The sequence below is a fragment of the Loxodonta africana genome, chromosome 8 (assembly GCF_030014295.1).
Source record: "Loxodonta africana isolate mLoxAfr1 chromosome 8, mLoxAfr1.hap2, whole genome shotgun sequence".
In the NCBI taxonomy this organism is placed as follows: domain Eukaryota; kingdom Metazoa; phylum Chordata; class Mammalia; order Proboscidea; family Elephantidae; genus Loxodonta; species Loxodonta africana.
In genome coordinates, this window is record NC_087349.1 from 125,232,322 (window position 1) to 125,248,860 (window position 16,539).

Consider the following 16,539-nt stretch of genomic DNA (forward strand, 5'->3'; position numbering starts at 1 on the left):
TATAACTGCCACCCTGTTCCCTGTGAGGATGAACATCTGAGGTTTGGATCGTATATGCTTGGCTGTAGCTGGTTCTGTGTTTTCAGTCTAATTAGGGGTGGATTTTTGGTCCCTGGATTTTTTTTTTTTTTTTTTATTGTTGTTGTTGTTCCTTCTCTCAGGCCGAAAGAGTGGATTAGGAAAAGACCAAAAGAAAAAAAAAAAGTCGGGGGTGGGGGGAAGAAAAGCCACCGCGGAGCCAGAGGAGCCGTTCTCCCTCTGGCTCAGGCAATTCGGATGTTAATGAAGCCGCCTGGGGAGGGTGGGGGAGGGATCAGAGAGATAGGAGAGTAGCACCTCAGAATATAGCCAGAGTTGCTTGTCTTGCTTGGAATGACTATTATATCTGACCTTCCCGAGGGGCGTGTCGCCTATGTGTGCTGACTGTGTGGAGATTGCCCCCGGGGGGTCTGGCCCGCTGAAGTCACGGTCAGATCCTCCACTGCCAGCCCCACGCCCAACGTCAAGGTTCCCCTGCTGGGACGGGGCACTCTCGACTCCAAAATCAGTCGCTGCCTCCCGGGGACTTCTCATCCCGCCAGCCACGTCGCCGTGCTGCCCCCGAGAACTGACTGGGCCCCCTCCCGGGGTTAGTTCAGGTTAGTGGAGCAGCTCCCCGTGCTTGTGCCGTTACCGCGTGTCCCGGCTGGGACGCTGCTCTCCCCGCTCCAAGACCAGTCACTGCCTCCCGGGGACTTCTCCCACCGGCTGCGTCGCCACACCGCTCGCGCGAACCGGCTGGGCCCCCTCCCGGGGTTAGTTCAGGGGAGTGGAGCAGCTCTTCGTGCTTGTGCTGTGGCTTCGCCCAGTCAAAATCCTGTCGGGATGGTTCCCCGGCTGGGACGCTGCTCTCCCCGCTCCAAGACCAGTCACTGCCTCCCGGGGACTTCTCTCACCGGTTGTGTCGCCACGCCGCTCCCGCCAACCGGCTGGGCCCCCTCCCGGGGTGAGTTCGGGGGGTAGGGCTGGGCCCCTTGTTTGTGCCGTCTGCTCCCCTGGGCTCTGCCCCAAATCGGGCGCCAAGGGTTACCTGACTGGTATGCTGGCTCCAGGCTCTGAAAACAATCGCTGCTTCCCCGTATTTGTTCGTTCTCCGTCTCTAAATCTGTGTTTGTTGTTCAGGGCTTGTAGATTGTTATGTATGTGATCGATTCACTTGTTTTTCCGAGTCTTTGTTGCAAGAGGGATCGGAGGTAGCGTCTACCTAGTCCGCCATCTTAGCCCCACCTCCTCCAGACCTTTGCTTTTTAACACTTTAAAGGGGTCTTTCACAGCAGATGTGCCCAGTGCAATATATTGTTTGATTTCTTGACTGCTGCTTCCATGGGCATTGATTTTAGATCAAGTAAAATGAAATCCTTGACAATTTCATCTTTTCTCCATTTATCATGATGTTGCTTCTTGGTCCAGTTGTGAGAATTTTCGTTTTCCTCATGTTGAGGTAATAATCCATACTGAAGATTGTGGTCTTTGATCTTCATCAGTAAGTGCTTCAAGTCCTTCACCCTTTCAGCAAGCAAGATTGTGTCATCTGCATATTTCAGGTTGTCAATGAGTCTTCCTACAATCCTGACACTGTGTTCTTCTTCATACAGTCGAGCTTCTTGGATTATTTGCTCAGCATATAGACTGAATAAGTATGGTGAAAGGATACAACTCTGACACACACCTTTGCTGATTTTAAACCATGCAGCATCCCTTTGCTCTGTTCAAACCACTGTCTCTTATTCTATGTACAGATTTCACATAAGCACAATTAAGTGTTCTGGAATTCCTATTCTTTGCAATGTTACCCATAATTTGTTAGGATCCACACAGTCGAGTGCCTTTGCAAAGTCAATATAACAGAGGTAAACATCTTTCTGGTATTCTCTGCTTTCAGCCAAGATTCATCTGACATCAGCAATGATATCCCTCGTTCCACATCTTCTTGTGAAACTGGCTTGAATTCCTGGCAGTTCTCTGTTGATGTAATGCTGCAACCACTTTTGAATTATCTTCAGCAAAATTTTACTTGTGACACTAATGATACTGTTCAATAATTTCTGCATTCTGCTGGATCACCTTTCTTTGGAATGGGCACGAATATGGATCTGTTCCAGTCAGTTGGCCAGGTAGCTGTCTTCCAAATTTCTTCGCATAGATAAGTGAACGCTTCCAGCATTGCATCCATTTGTGGAAACATCTCAATTGGTATTCCACCAATCCCTGGAGGCTTGTTTTTCACCAACACCTTCAGAGCAGCTTGGACTTTTTCCTTCAATACCACTATTTCTTGATCATATGCTACCTCCTGAAATGACTGAACACTGACAAAGTTTGGTACAGTGACTCTGTGTATTACTTCCATCTTCTTTTGATGCTTCCTGTTTCATTCAATATTCTGCCCATAGAATCCTTCAACTCTGCAAATCGAGGCTTGAATTTTTTCTTCAGTTCTTTCAGCTTGAGAAACGTCGAGTATGTTCTTTCTTCCCTTTTGGTTTTATATTCCAGGTTTTTGCACGTTTCATTATAATACTTTGTCTTTTCAAGCTGCCTTTTGAAATCTTCTGTTCAGCTCTTTTATTTCATCATTTCTTCCGTTCATTTTAGCCACTCTACTTTTTTATTTTTATACTTTCAGGAGCAAGTTTCAGTCTCTTCGACATATATTGTGATTTTTTTTTCTTTTCTTCCTCTCGTGTACGTGTGTGTCTACGTGTGTGTGTATGTGTGTCTACGTGTGTGTCGTGTGTGTACGTGTGTGTATGTGTGTGTGTCTACGTGTGTGTCTACGTGTATGTGTGTATGTGTGTCTACGTGTGTGTGTACCTGTGTGTGTACGTGTGTGTGTACGTGCATGCACATGTGCTTTAGGTAAGTTTACTGCACAAATCAGTTTCTCGTTCACAAATTTATACGCAAGTTATTCTGTGACAATGGTTGCAGTCTCTGCGATGTGTCAGGACTCTTCCCCCTTTCCCTTTACACCCCAGGGTTCCTCATGTCCATCCATCCAGTTTTCCTGTCTCTTCCTGCCTTTCTGTCTTTGCTTTCAGGCAGGTGTGGCCAATTTGGTTTTACAGGCCTGTCTAATCTTTGGGTGAAAGGTGGACTTTGGGAGTGGCTTTAGTTCCGAGTTAGAACGGTATCTGGAGGCCACGGTCTCAGAGGTTCCTCCGGTTTCTTTATGGCCTCTTTTCATGAATTTGAATTTTGTTCTACATTTTTCTCCTGCTCTGTTTGGGACCCTTTATGATCCCTGTCAGAGCCAGGCACCATCTGGTACTTCTGGGCTCAGGCTGGTGGAGGCTGTAGTCCATGTGGTGCATTAATCCTTTGGACTAATATTTTCCTTGTGTCTTTGGTTTTCTTTATTCTCCTTTGCCATGGATGGGATGGTACCAGTAGACATACCTTAGATGGCCACTTGCAAGCTTTTAAGACCCCAGATGCTACTCACCAAAGTAGGATGTAGAACGATTTCTTTATGAGCTATGTTATGTCAACTGACCTAGCTGTCCCCCAAGACCGTGATCCCCAACCCTCAGCCCCAGTAACTCAGTTCTTTAAGGTGTCTGGATGTCTAGGAAGTTTTGCCTTGGTCAAGTTGTGCTGATATCCCCTATATCGTGTTGTTTTTCCCTTCACCAAAATTAACGCTTGTCTACTATCTAGTTAATGATTTCCTTTTTAAGCCCATCCCCTCCCTCACAAACATCAAAGATTGTTTTCTTCTGTGTATAAATCTTTTCTTGGATTTTTATAATAGTGGTCTCATACAGTATTTGTCCTTTTGTGATTGACTCATTTCACTCAGCATAATGCCCTCCAGACTCATCCATGTTGTGGCATGTTTCACAGGCTCATCACTGTTTTTTACCATTGCTTAGTATGCTATTGTGTGTATGTACCATAGTTTATCCACTCACCTGTTGATGGGCACTTAGGTTGTTTCCATCCTTTTGCTATTGTGAATAATGCTACAAAGCACATGGCTGTGAATACGTCTATTCATGTGACAGCTCTTATTTCTCTAGGATACATGCCTAGGAGTAGGATTGCTGAATCCTATGATATTTCTATCTTTTTAAGGAGATGCCATATCCTTTTCCATAGAGTTTGTACCATTTTATATTCCCGCCAACAGTACATAAGAGTTCCAATCTCCCTGTAACCTCTCCAACCTTTGTTATTTTGTTTTTTTGATTAGTGACAGTAATGTTGGGGCGAGACGGTATCTCATTGTAGTTTTGCTTTGTGTTTCTCTAATGGCTAACGAGGAGCCCTGGTGGCCTAGTGGTTAAGTGTTTGGCTTCGAACCAAAAGGTCGGCAGTTTGAATCCACCAGCCACTCCTTAGAAACCCTATGGGGCAATTCTACTCTGTCCTATAGGGTCACTATGAGTCGGAATCAACTTGACGGCAACAGGTTTGGTTTGGTATTTTTTTAATGGCTAATGACTGCAAGCATTTCCTCATGTGTCTGTTAGTTGCTAAAGTGTCTGTTCATACCCTTTTTCCATTTTTTAATTGGATTATTTGTCTTTCTGTTAATGAAGTGTTGAAATATCATATTGATTTTAGAGATTAGACCCTTGCTCAGGTATGTCAAGCCAAGAATTTTTTTCCAGCCTGTAGGTTCTCTTTGTACTCTTTTGGTTAAGTCTTTTGATGAGCGTTAAGTGTTTAATTTTTAGGAGCTTCCAGTTATCTAGTGTCTCTTCTGGTGTTTGTGCAATGTTAGTCATGATTTGTATTTTATTTGTGTCATGTATTAGGGCCCCTAGTGTTGTCTCTATCTTTTTCTTTCATTCTTGGATTCATTCTGAGTTAGTTTTTGTGTATGGTGTGAGGTATGGGCCCTGTTTCATTGTTTTACAGATGGACATCCAGTTCTGACAGCACCATTTGTTAAAAGAACTGTCTTTTCTTCATTTAATGGACTTTGATCCTTTGCCAAAGATCAGCTGATCACAGGTGGATGGGTTTACGTCTGGGTCCCCATTTCTGTTCCAGTGGCCTATGTGTCTGTCCTTGTACCAGTATCAGGCTATTTTGACTACGGTGGCTGTATAATAGTTTCTGAGATCAGGTAATATCAGGCCTCCTAATTTGTTCTTTTCCTTCAATAATGCTTTGCTTATCTGGGGCCCCTTTACTTTCCATATAAAGTTGTTTATGGAATGCTGTTGGTATTTGGATGGCAATTGCATTATATCTATAAATTGCTTTGGGTAGAACTGACATTTGCACAATGTTGCAGCTTCCTATTTATGAGCATAGTATGTTTTTCCACTGTAGGTCTCTTTTGGCTTCTGCAATAGTGTTTTGTAGTTTTCTTTGTACAGGTCTTTTATGTCCCTGGTTAGGTTTATTCCTAAGTACTTTATCTTTCTAGGGGTCTTTCCTGTCAATTTAATGCTCTTGTGCTTTCTTCATGTATTATGTCCTCGATGTCATTCCACAACTCATCTGATCTTCAGTTATTAGTGTTCAATGTGTCAAATCTACCCTTGAGATGGTCTCTAAATTCAGGTGGGATATACTCAAAGTCATGCTTTGGCTCTTGTGGACTTGTTTTAGTTCTCTTCAGCTTCAACTTTAACTTGCATATGTGCAATTGATGGTCTGTTCCGCAGTTGGCCCCTAACCTAGTTTTGACTAATGTTATTAAGCTTGTCCATTGTCTCTTTCCACAGATGTAGTTGATTAAGAGATGTCCTAAACTCCACATGACTACTCCAAAGCCTGTAGGGGTCATTAAACCAGCATACCAGTAACCATCCTGGACATATCATTGTGCCTCAACCCACTTGGGAAATTCTGCCAACATGAATCAGATTAGCAGCTCCTAAGAATGTGCATTTCTGTCTCATCACTCAGAATCACTGATCCCTCAAAGTACACTGTGTAACAGGGATTTGTAGTCCTATGTATTAGGGAATGGCTACATATTTTATCTTTTATCATCTCTTGCAAAATTATAATACTACATGTACATATTAAAGGCATTACTGAGCCCTGCTATAAAAAACAGTAACAACTTTAACTTTTTCATTCCCATACTCATTTGACCACAGCCCTTTTCTGTACCTGTTGATATCCAGGGAACAGAGTTTGGAAAATGCTGCTTAACTTTTCTGACAGATGACTAATCAGCCTAAGCTCTATCATTCCCAGGGACAGAGAGGGCTACTACCTCCAGGTAATTCATTCCATTTTGGACAGTCTGATTAGTAGTCACACTTCAAGCTGAAACTTGCCATTGTTTACTTTAAAATGCACAGATGATTCTTCTGCTATCTAGTGTTAGAAATCACATCTACTCATTCCTCCATATGACCCAGGGACCCAGCTATGGTAAACTTACAGTTGTACTCTGAAAATGTCATACCCTTTCACACATGCTTTTGCATATGCTATTTTTTCCATGTGGAATACTCATACTTATCCTATAGAAACTGCTCCTCTGAAATCTCTAAAGTCATACTTTTAGAATCAGTGAAATCATAGCTTCCTTTATACTATACTATCCCTAGCCAAAAATCAGTTGCTACGTGCTCCTGGAGTCCCTTATAGATCACTGTACTGAGGCACCCATCACCACTGCCTTTATGGTTAGCAGCTGAGCGCTTAACCACTGTACCACCAGGGCTCCTTTTAGAACTATACAGGGCCATATACAGTAAAACCTGCTAAAGCTAGAACCTGTGTATGGTGGACATCTGTCCTGGAAGGAAAGCTCAAATAGTTTCCACTAAAACAAGGGTAGAAAAGTGGTGAGACTGCACCCTATCAAAGGTGGAAAACTTCTGAAACCCTGAAAAACAAGGCAGTTCCATCAGTTCCGGCTCTCACAGGTTTCACTGTATTATGGATTCTCCTATGTCAACTTCACATCTGATTATCAGTGCCCTTCTATTGTTTTGTAGAGCCCTAGTGGTACAGTGTTTTTTTGTGGTGGTGCAGTGGTTAAAAGCTTGACTGCTAACCAAAAGGTCAGTAGGTTGAATATACCAGTTGCTCCCTGGAAACCCTATGGGGCAGTTCTACTCTGTTACAGAGTCGCTATGAGTCAGAATTGACTGGATGGCAATGGGTTCTATTATTTCCTCTTTATTCCAATCTTATATTTATATTTAAAAAATGCTCCAAAATGACCTCGAATCCCTTGTGAAAAAATTAATAGTAACAATAACTACCACTGAGTGCCTACTGTAAACCAGACACGGCTCCAGACACTTTACCCTGGATCCTGGAATGGCGAGAGATGGTATTATTATTTTACAGATGGTAAACAGAAGGAGAGTGGTGCTAAATGAGTTATCTAAGCTTGCAAAGCTAATTTGTGCCAGGCCAGGTTTAGATCCCAGGTCGGAATAAATACAAAGTCCCACTGCACGTAAGGTCTGATCTAACTGAAGAACATCCTACAGTTCACAAAAGACAAGCCTTCCAGCATCACACAGTACCTTCTTCTGTTTCTAAGGGTACTTGAAGAATTCATTAAAAAATCTGAACTTATCACAAAAGAAGACAAGTAACTTGGCACTAATTTTATACATCATTTAGAAAAAATAATAAACTTTTGACAAAGGTAATATTGACTCATTCCCAAATGAGACTTAGAAAACCATGCCACAGCTAAAAGTCCAAATATCAGGTATAAATAAAATACTTACATTTATAGTGAAGCTAATGAAAAAGGATTAAGGCCAAAAGGAAAAAATTAGATATATTATTCCAGTGAGGACCATATAACTATGAAATGTTTTTTGGTGCCTCTAACAACCAGAAAAAAAAATTTTTTTGGTAGAAAATTATAATTCAAAATTAATCAGAGGTTATAAAACAAAATATAAGTTAGAATAGCGCTCACCTGCTCAAGTCACTTTTTCCATGGTGATAGTGGTCAGGATGGCTGAGGTGGTAGTGTTCCTGTGCACTCCACCTCTGGGGTGGCCGTTTCCAAAATCCCTCCTGCGACTGCCGAACATTTCTGTCTGATCGGTCAAAGCGGTTCATGTTGTCACACTCTGCCAGACAGATTTCAAAGCATAACACTATAAGCATGTGCACTCCGTATAAAAGTTAACTTAATAATGAGATGCTGCTGATAATATAAAAGTAGTATTCTAAAAATAACGGCCATTTATGTTAGCTAATCACAAACTCAAACTTTTCAGAGGAAAAACGAGTTCTTTCGGTGACAATAGTACTATAATACTGAAACTGAAAATTATAACTTTTTTGTCATAGTCACATATATCAACAAGTAAGTACTACACTGTTTTAAAGCAAGCAAATTATCCTTGAAATCAACATTACACGTTTTAAACAGCAGTAATCAGTTTTAAATGTTTTTTTATCCCTATCACTAGTACAGATTTCAGAGTGAAAATTATGTCAAAAAGGAGAAAATTTTAAGTGTAGTAAAGAATCCATTCCTAAAATAAACGCCACAATTAATTTTCATTGATTTCAAGAAGTACAGGTTAAATTCTCATCAGAAACAAGTCATATTTTTAAATGAAGCTCACATTTCTAGAAAGTAAGAGTCTTCAAGTCTGCCTGCAGTACAGCTTGTTCAAAAAGTCTAAAATGCCACTGAAAACAAAGCCAGTACTTTACAGCAACAAACAGTGCACTCCCTGCAATCCGCATACCACAAAAACAAGGAAAGAATCTCTTTGCAACACCCCAGCTTCTCCTTCACTTACCCAAACACTCTTTCCTCACATATCTGAGCACTCACTAACAGAGCTACTTTGTACAAGGGAGACATTGTATTGCTTGGCAGCCTACTCAGGCAGCCGACTCAGACATCGCTGTATGCAAGGCACTGACAAACAGGCCTTCCTTCCTGCTCAGCTCCCAGCCCTCCCTTGGGAAGCAAGCCCAGTTTACCCTGTGACTCCATCTTCCCTCACTGCTTACATAGCTATTGAGTTAGGACTGTTACTAAAAATACAACTAGATACTAACCCAAGCCACAGAACAGAAAAGATTTCTCTAGGGTGAAAATTATTGCATGAGACAGTTCAAATCCTGCATGTTCACAATTCCTTGTGATAAAAAGCTTTAGTATTCAACATAATCCCCAATTTGAGAGCAAAAAAGTCATTTATTTAAATGACTCTAATATTTCACTTAACTGAAAACTTTTCAATTTGAAAAATGGTGAGTCATTACAGTATACTAGTTAAAAATAAACCTCCTCAGTCAAAAAAAAAAATAATACAGTTGGAATAAATCACAGATGTTGAATTCTCATACACTGAACTCAGTTTAATGTACTACTTTCTAAATACATAACAATTTAAATGTCTCTGAAAGGACATCGAAATTTTGTTTACATTTACATTAATTACGATTACCACATTTATTAGGAGGGTCAATTTTGGGGGAAAAATAACTACACATTTTAAGCAGACCCATACTTTTTTTAAAGAAGCCTTACATTTAAAATTACTTCAAAAAATTCAAGTTCAAACAATTTCTTGTCACCTCATTTGGATAAATCAAGATTTTTTAAAAAAAGTTCAATTATAAAAAATCTGACTGTAGGATAAATATTAGCACGGTGACCATGATGCTGAAGAAAATCAGAAGTAGAAAATGAGATTGCAAAAGAGAAAAAAATTGAAAAAAAGGAACAAAACTAAAAAGGTTTTAAAACTGCTTTTAACTTAGTCCCTTTACCAACATCATTTATAAATTTATGTTTGTACTATGTTCACGGATTCCATTAAATAAGTTCCATATTTCTACATGGCATTAAAATGTTCCTTTAATTTAAGCAACTCTACATTGTTGTTAGGTCCCATCAAGTAGGTTCTGACTCATAGTGACCCTATGTACAACAGAACAAAGCACTGACCAGTCCTGCGTCATCCTCACAATCATTATGCTTGAGCCCATTGTTGCAGCCACTGTGTCAAGCCATCTCGCTGAGGGTCTTACTCTTTTTTCATTGATCGTCTACTTTATGAAGTATGATGTCCTTCTCCAGGGACTGATTCTGCCTGATAACATGTCCAAAGTATGTGAGACAAAGTCTCATCATCCTTGCTTCTAAGAAGCATTCTGGTGGTACTTCTCCCAAGATAGATTTGTTAGTCTTCCTGGTAGCCTGTAGTATATTCAATATTCCTCGCCAACACCATAATTTGAAGGTTATCAACTAAAATGTTATTTTAGTTTAAGCAACTCTATATAGCTAAGGGATAATCTGTATCTACTTTCAAATACTCTGAATTCATATTTTTCCTTAATTTTGCCAAGAAAAATTCCATTTATTCCCAAAGGCAGAAATATTAAGAAGCTGGTATGTTCTTAGCATTATATAAACGTGGTGCACACAGAGTAACCAAAAGCAAACAAATCAGGCAAACAGGCCGGGAAAATAGGTTAAATATTGTGGGAAATTACAAAACAGAAATTGAGGTGCTGCTGCTTTTGTGTTTGCTAAAGGTTGTTGGAACCACACACTGCAGGCTACAAATTAAAGCATCTTTACTGAGACTTGAAGTCAACCATGGGCACAATCGTAAACAAGCACTCGAAACAAACGTTTGCCATGATCACAAAAGACTAAAGTTTAAATTGAAACAGAAGGGGCTTAAACTCTAAGAAAAATGACTGTCCCAAAACTCTGCAGAATGTGTTTAGCTTATATTCCTACCCAAGGCACCTGTCAATCACAAGTTCTATAGACTTCAAAATGGTCTATCTCGCTGATAAGAAGAGAATGCGAAATAACTAACGGTGGTGGTGGTTTCTTAGAAAAGATTAAGGGTTCCCTGACAGGATCAAAGAGATAATATAGGAAAGAATACAGAAAGTAAACAAAATTACGAAATGGACAGACTTCAGAACAAGCTTCCAGAAGCTGATAACTGGAGAAATAGGACAAACGAGACAATGAAAGAAAGTCTCTCTAAATGTACAATGCCATAGCGAAGGAACATCTGAACATTTTTAAAACAATATGCTGGTCAAAACTGTCTGCAGGCCAGGTTTGGCCCTGACTATGAATGTAGTACCCCTGCTGGAAAATGAAATATACCTTCTAAAGGAGGTCTCCTGCTCCAAAGGTATAAGGCAGCAGATTTTGGTAGTTCTTTTACTATGAGTAGAAGGCAAAGGAGGAGGCCTGGGTGCACAATGGTTAAGAACTCCGCTGCTCACCAAAAGGTGGGTGGCTTGAACCTGCCAGCCAATCCGTGAAAGACATGGCAGCCTGCTTCTGTAAAGATATACAGTCTTGGAAGCCTTATGGGAAAGGGAATTCAATTCAATAGCAATGGGTTTCGTTTTGGTTTTTAAGGAGGCAAAGAGACAACACCAGGGCTTTTACCATCTGTAATTGAAAAGAGGATCTAACACGGCTGAATAGTACGTGATGTGGGGATTCACACGTCCAACACTCATTACACCCATTTCTCCTGATTTGATACAGCAAGAAAATATGACACCACAGGTGGACCATAAGGATCAGCATGAATCCAATCCCTAAATATGAGTCCTTACATGCCCACTTCTCCATTCTCGTCACCAGCCGCCCCCACGGCACTCTCTTTCTGAACCTAGTCATCTGGAGCTAGGACAGAGCTCACATCCTAAAGGCTGTTAAATAGGCAGGTGCCAGCTGCATGTTTGGGGAATCCAAATGACACTCCAACTTTCTCACCTTCTGGACACAAATTTGGGGCTGGCTTCCCACTACCCACTCAGGATGTTGGCCTCTGGCTTTGGGGGTCCACATGGCACACTTTCTGACCTCCTGGCTCCTACCATCCCTTTGGGTTTGACAACTCAATGGAATAACTCAGAGAATTCACGGAGAGTATATACCACACCTGGAAACCCTAGTGGTGTAGTGGTTCAGAGCTATGGCTGCTAACCAAATGGCTGGCAGTTCAAATCCACCACTAGGCACTCTTTGGAAACCCTATGGGACAGTTCTACTGTGTCCTATAGGGTCGCTACTGGGTCACTTTGAGTTGGAATAGACTCGGTGGCAACGGGTTTCCTTTTTTATAGTTACGGCTACAGATTTATTATAACCAAAAAGGATACAAACGAAGAGACTGGAATGGAAGGTTTCTCAACATGGAGCTTCCATTTCCCGAGGGACATGTTTACTTCCCAAGACCAGATGTTCTCACCAAACAGGAAGATCTCCAAGCCTCTGTGTTCAGAGTTTTTATTGGTCAGTTCTGCATGACAGGCTAAATCACACCTCTTGAGGTGAGTTGACATCAGCCTCCCAGGTGAGTCTACTCTGGTCTGACCAGCCCATACTCACCAGCACAAATTTTCAAGTGTTGTCTGGAAGTCCCAGACCAAGGCACCCAATTACACCAAAAAAAAAAAAAAAAGATTCAACAGGCCCATAAAAGAAAATGAGACTAAAGGGGCACACCAGCCTTAGAGCAAGGACTAGAAGGCAGGAGGGGACAGGAAAGCTGGTAATAGAGAACCCAAGGTTGAGAAGGGAGAGTGCTGACATGTTGTTGGGTTATTAATCAATGTCATAAAACAATATATGTACTAACTGTTTAATGAGAAATTAGTTTGTTCTGTAAACCTTAGTCTAAAGTACAATTTAAAAAAAAAAAAAAGTGATGGTATGGAAGGAAGAAGTCCAAACTGCACAGAAGGCACTGGCAAAAAACAAGGCTCCAGGAATTGACAGAATACCAGTTGAGATGTTTGAACGAATGGATGCAACACTAGAAGCACTGGAATTTGGAAGACAGCTACCTAGCCAACCAACTAGAAGAGATCCATATTTGTCCTCATTCCAAAGAAAGGTAATCCCACAGAATGCAGCAATTACCAAACAACATTACTACTATCACACAAGAAAAATACTAAAGATCACTCAAAAAAACAGTTGCAGCAGTACATTGACAGGGAACTGCCAGAAAGTAAGATTTGTACAAAGTAACAATATGTCTGCACATTGTTAGTTCTGGTTTTTTCTTGAATTTATGCCATGTAATAAAAATATTTTGTGCATCATTAGCAGTGGTTTCTTGTTTTATTGTATTTTATTTATGCCATGGAATGTGGCTGCAGCAGGAACTGCCAGAAACTGACCAGATTCAGAAGAGGATGTGGAACCAGGGATATTATTGCCAACATCAGATGGATCCTGGCTGAAAGCAGAGAATACCAGAAAGATGTTTACCTGTGTTTTACTGACAATGAAAAAGCATTCCACTGCATGAATCATAACAAACTATAGATAACACTAAGAAGAATAGGAATCCCAGAACACTTAATTCTGTTCATGTGAAAGCTGTACATGGACCAAGAGAAAGTCACTCCAACAGAACATGGGGATACTGCGTAGTTTGAAATCAGCAAAGGTCTACAGCAGGGTTCTATCCTTTCATAATACTTACTCAATCTGTATGCTGAGCAAATAATCCGAGAAACTGGAGTATCTGAAGAACACAGTAGGAAGACTCACTGAAAACGTGAAATGTGAAATATGCAGACAACACAACCCTGTTTGCTGACTTGAAACATTAACTGATGAAGGTCAGAGACTACACCTCAACATAAAGAAAACAAAAATTCTCACAGCTGGACCAATAAGCAACATCATGATAAACAGAAGTAAGAATGACGTTGTCAAGGATTTCATTTTACTTGGGTACCCAATCAACACCCATGGAAGTAGCAGTCAAGAAAGCAAACAACACAGTACATCACGCATATCTGCTGCAAAAGACCTCTTTAAGGTGTTAAAAAGCAAAGATGTCACTTTGAGGACTACCGTGCACCTCACCCAAGCTACGATATTTTCAATCACCTCATATGCATATGAAATCTGAATAAGGAAGACTGAAGAAGAATTGATGCATTGAAATTATGGTGTAGGCAAAGAATACTGAATATACCATAAGCTGCCAGAAGAACGAACAAATCTAAGGAGCCAGAATGCTCCTTAGAAGAAAGGCTGGTAAGACTTTGTCTTGCATACTTTGGACATGTTATCAGGAGGGATCAGTTCCTTGAAAACGACATCATGCTTGGTTAGTGGAGGGTCAGCAAAAAAGAGGAAAACCCTTAACGAGGTGGACTAACACAGCAGCTGCAACAATGGGTAAAAAATAGCAATGACTGGGCAGGGCCAAGAAGGCGGAGTAGTCAGATGCATCTGGTGGTCCCTCCTACAACAAAGGCCTGATAAAATAAAGTGAATTGATTATATATATGACAAGCTAGGAGCCCTGAGTATCAAAGGTAAAGTTAAGAAATCGGACTGAGCAGCAGGGAAGGGAGAGATGGTTCAAAGGCAGGAAGGAGTTGTTGGACCTGATTTGGCGGGAACCGGCATGCCTCAGCCCTGATCCGCTGGCGTGACAGCAGCAGGGCTGGTGGTAGTGTTCACGATGTTCTTGGTGTTTTCAACAGCAAGAGAAAGTGAGCAATAAGACTCTACTTAAACCTCTGGAATCAGTGAACAGCAGCAAAAGTGCTTCCATCTAATTGACTGCACAGATCAAAAAGCACCCTTTTGAAGAAACTCCCCTCATTTATCTGCTCCCCCCTCCCTCTCTCCAGCCCCCAAGCTGGATTCAGTGGTGGTAGATTTCCCTGGGCCTGAGATAGGTTTGGCTGCGCACCCTGAGCCATTCTCCCAGCCTTGGAGAAGGAACAAATAATAAATGCGGAAAAAATAATCTGCTGACTCCCCTAAGCTGGGAACTCAGGGTAGAAGCAGCTCCTGTCCAGCCACAAGGGGTACACACACTTTGAATGCCTTTCACCCCTTCATGGACCTGTGTGTGGGCCCATTTCAGCAGCTTAGGCCCTTGAGCACCTAGTGCAATGGTGCATGTGCCTCAGCTCTACCTTGAACTGTTTCAGCTGTGTGGTAGAAAGGGGGCTTTTTGATGTTTGACACTGCTCTGCCTATTAAGCAGGGTCCTCACCTACCAACATCAGGGGCCTGAGGACTGGCAGCTTCACCCATGCCACCTAGCCAACCACAACAAGGGTACAAAGATAAGTGGTGTCTCCCAGTTCTTACACCCAAAAGCACTGGGTGCCCAGGACCCAGCTGCAGAGCCCACCAAACTGTGTGCTCTAGGGAACAGGGATGCCCTTTCCTCACAGATACATGGGGGACGGCTGTCAGCCCCCTGCCTTGCTCAGAGCGTGACCCCCTGCTGCAACCAGACACCTGTGCCTAGAACAAACATCCCTGATCTTCTACAACTGTAGGTGAGAGCCTGCACCAAATGCTTGGTGAATGACTATCTGGACACCTGAGCTGAATCCATGCAAGAAAAGCGAGTGAGCTCCTAGGCTCATGTACACAGTAACGGCTCTAGCCATCTGGTGACAGGACATAAGAGCTTCAAAGGCAAGAGTGATTAGGTTAGGTCGCTCAAGCAGCCTGTATGGGTATATCCAAACAAAACAAAGCAAGAAGCAGAACACATTAGGCAAACATAAGATAAATTAATACAATAACTTACAAGTGGCTTAGAGACAAGAGTCAATATCAAAACACATAAAGAAGTAGACCATGATCACTTCAACAAGCTCACAAAACAAAGAATCAATGAATCTTCCGGATGAAGAGATATACCTGGAATTACAATACAGAAGATTAATACACAGAACTCTTCGAGAGATCAGGAAGGAGAACAGGCAAAATGCAGAACAAGACAAGGAAAACAAAGACAAAGCAGTAGAGGATATTAAGAGTATAATGAAAATTTATTACGCCGTAAGAATTCATAAAGAGACAGCGATCAGAAAATGAGAAGATTAACAATAAAACTTCAGAATTAGACAACTCAACAGAAACTCAGAGGAGCAGAATTGAGGAAATGGAAGTCAGAATTGGCGAAATTGAAAATAAAACACTTAGCACCAACATATTCAAAGAAATATCTGATAAAACAATTAAAAAAATGAAGAAACCCTAAGAATCATGTGGGCCTCTATCAAGAGTAATAACCCATGAGGGACTGGAGTACCAGAACAGAGTGGGATAACAGAAAATACAGAGAGAACTGTTAAGATTTGTTGGCAGAAAACGACCCTGATATCATGAAAGATGAGGCGATATCTATCCAAGATGCTCATCAAACCCCACATAAGGTAGATCTCAAAAAAAAAAAATCAGCAAGGCATATTATAATCATACTTGCCAAAACCAAAGGTAGAGAATTTTAAGAGCAGCTAGAAATAAATGAACAGTAGCCTACAAAGAAGAATCAGTAAGAATAAGCTCAGACTACTCACCAGAACCATGCAGGCAAGAAAGCAAGGGGATGACATATAAAGAATTGAATGAAAAAAACTTCCAGCCAAAAATCGTATATCCAGCAAAACTATCCCTCAAATACAAAGGCAATATTAGGACATTTCCAGATATACAGAAGTTTAGTAATTCATTAAAACCAAACCAAAACTACAAGAGACATTACAGGGAGTCCTCATTAGCAAATCGATAACATCAGATAACAACACAAGGCCAGA

At 41.3% G+C, this 16,539-nt stretch overlaps 1 protein-coding gene across 10 annotated transcripts in view; it reads right to left on the minus strand.

The window, feature by feature from the left end:
- CCSER2 (coiled-coil serine rich protein 2) overlaps positions 1-16,539 on the minus strand; it is a 245,528-nt gene that overhangs the window by 100,684 nt on the left and 128,305 nt on the right. For 9 of the 10 annotated variants that reach the window (XM_064290312.1, XM_064290313.1, XM_064290309.1 and 6 more), the window contains exon 5: positions 7,904-8,060. In XM_064290312.1, the coding sequence (XP_064146382.1) occupies positions 7,904-8,060 (157 nt within the window). Of the gene's footprint in view, positions 1-7,903; positions 8,061-8,744; positions 8,937-16,539 lie in introns of those variants that run through there. The other variant, XM_010598251.3, reaches the window with a different exon arrangement.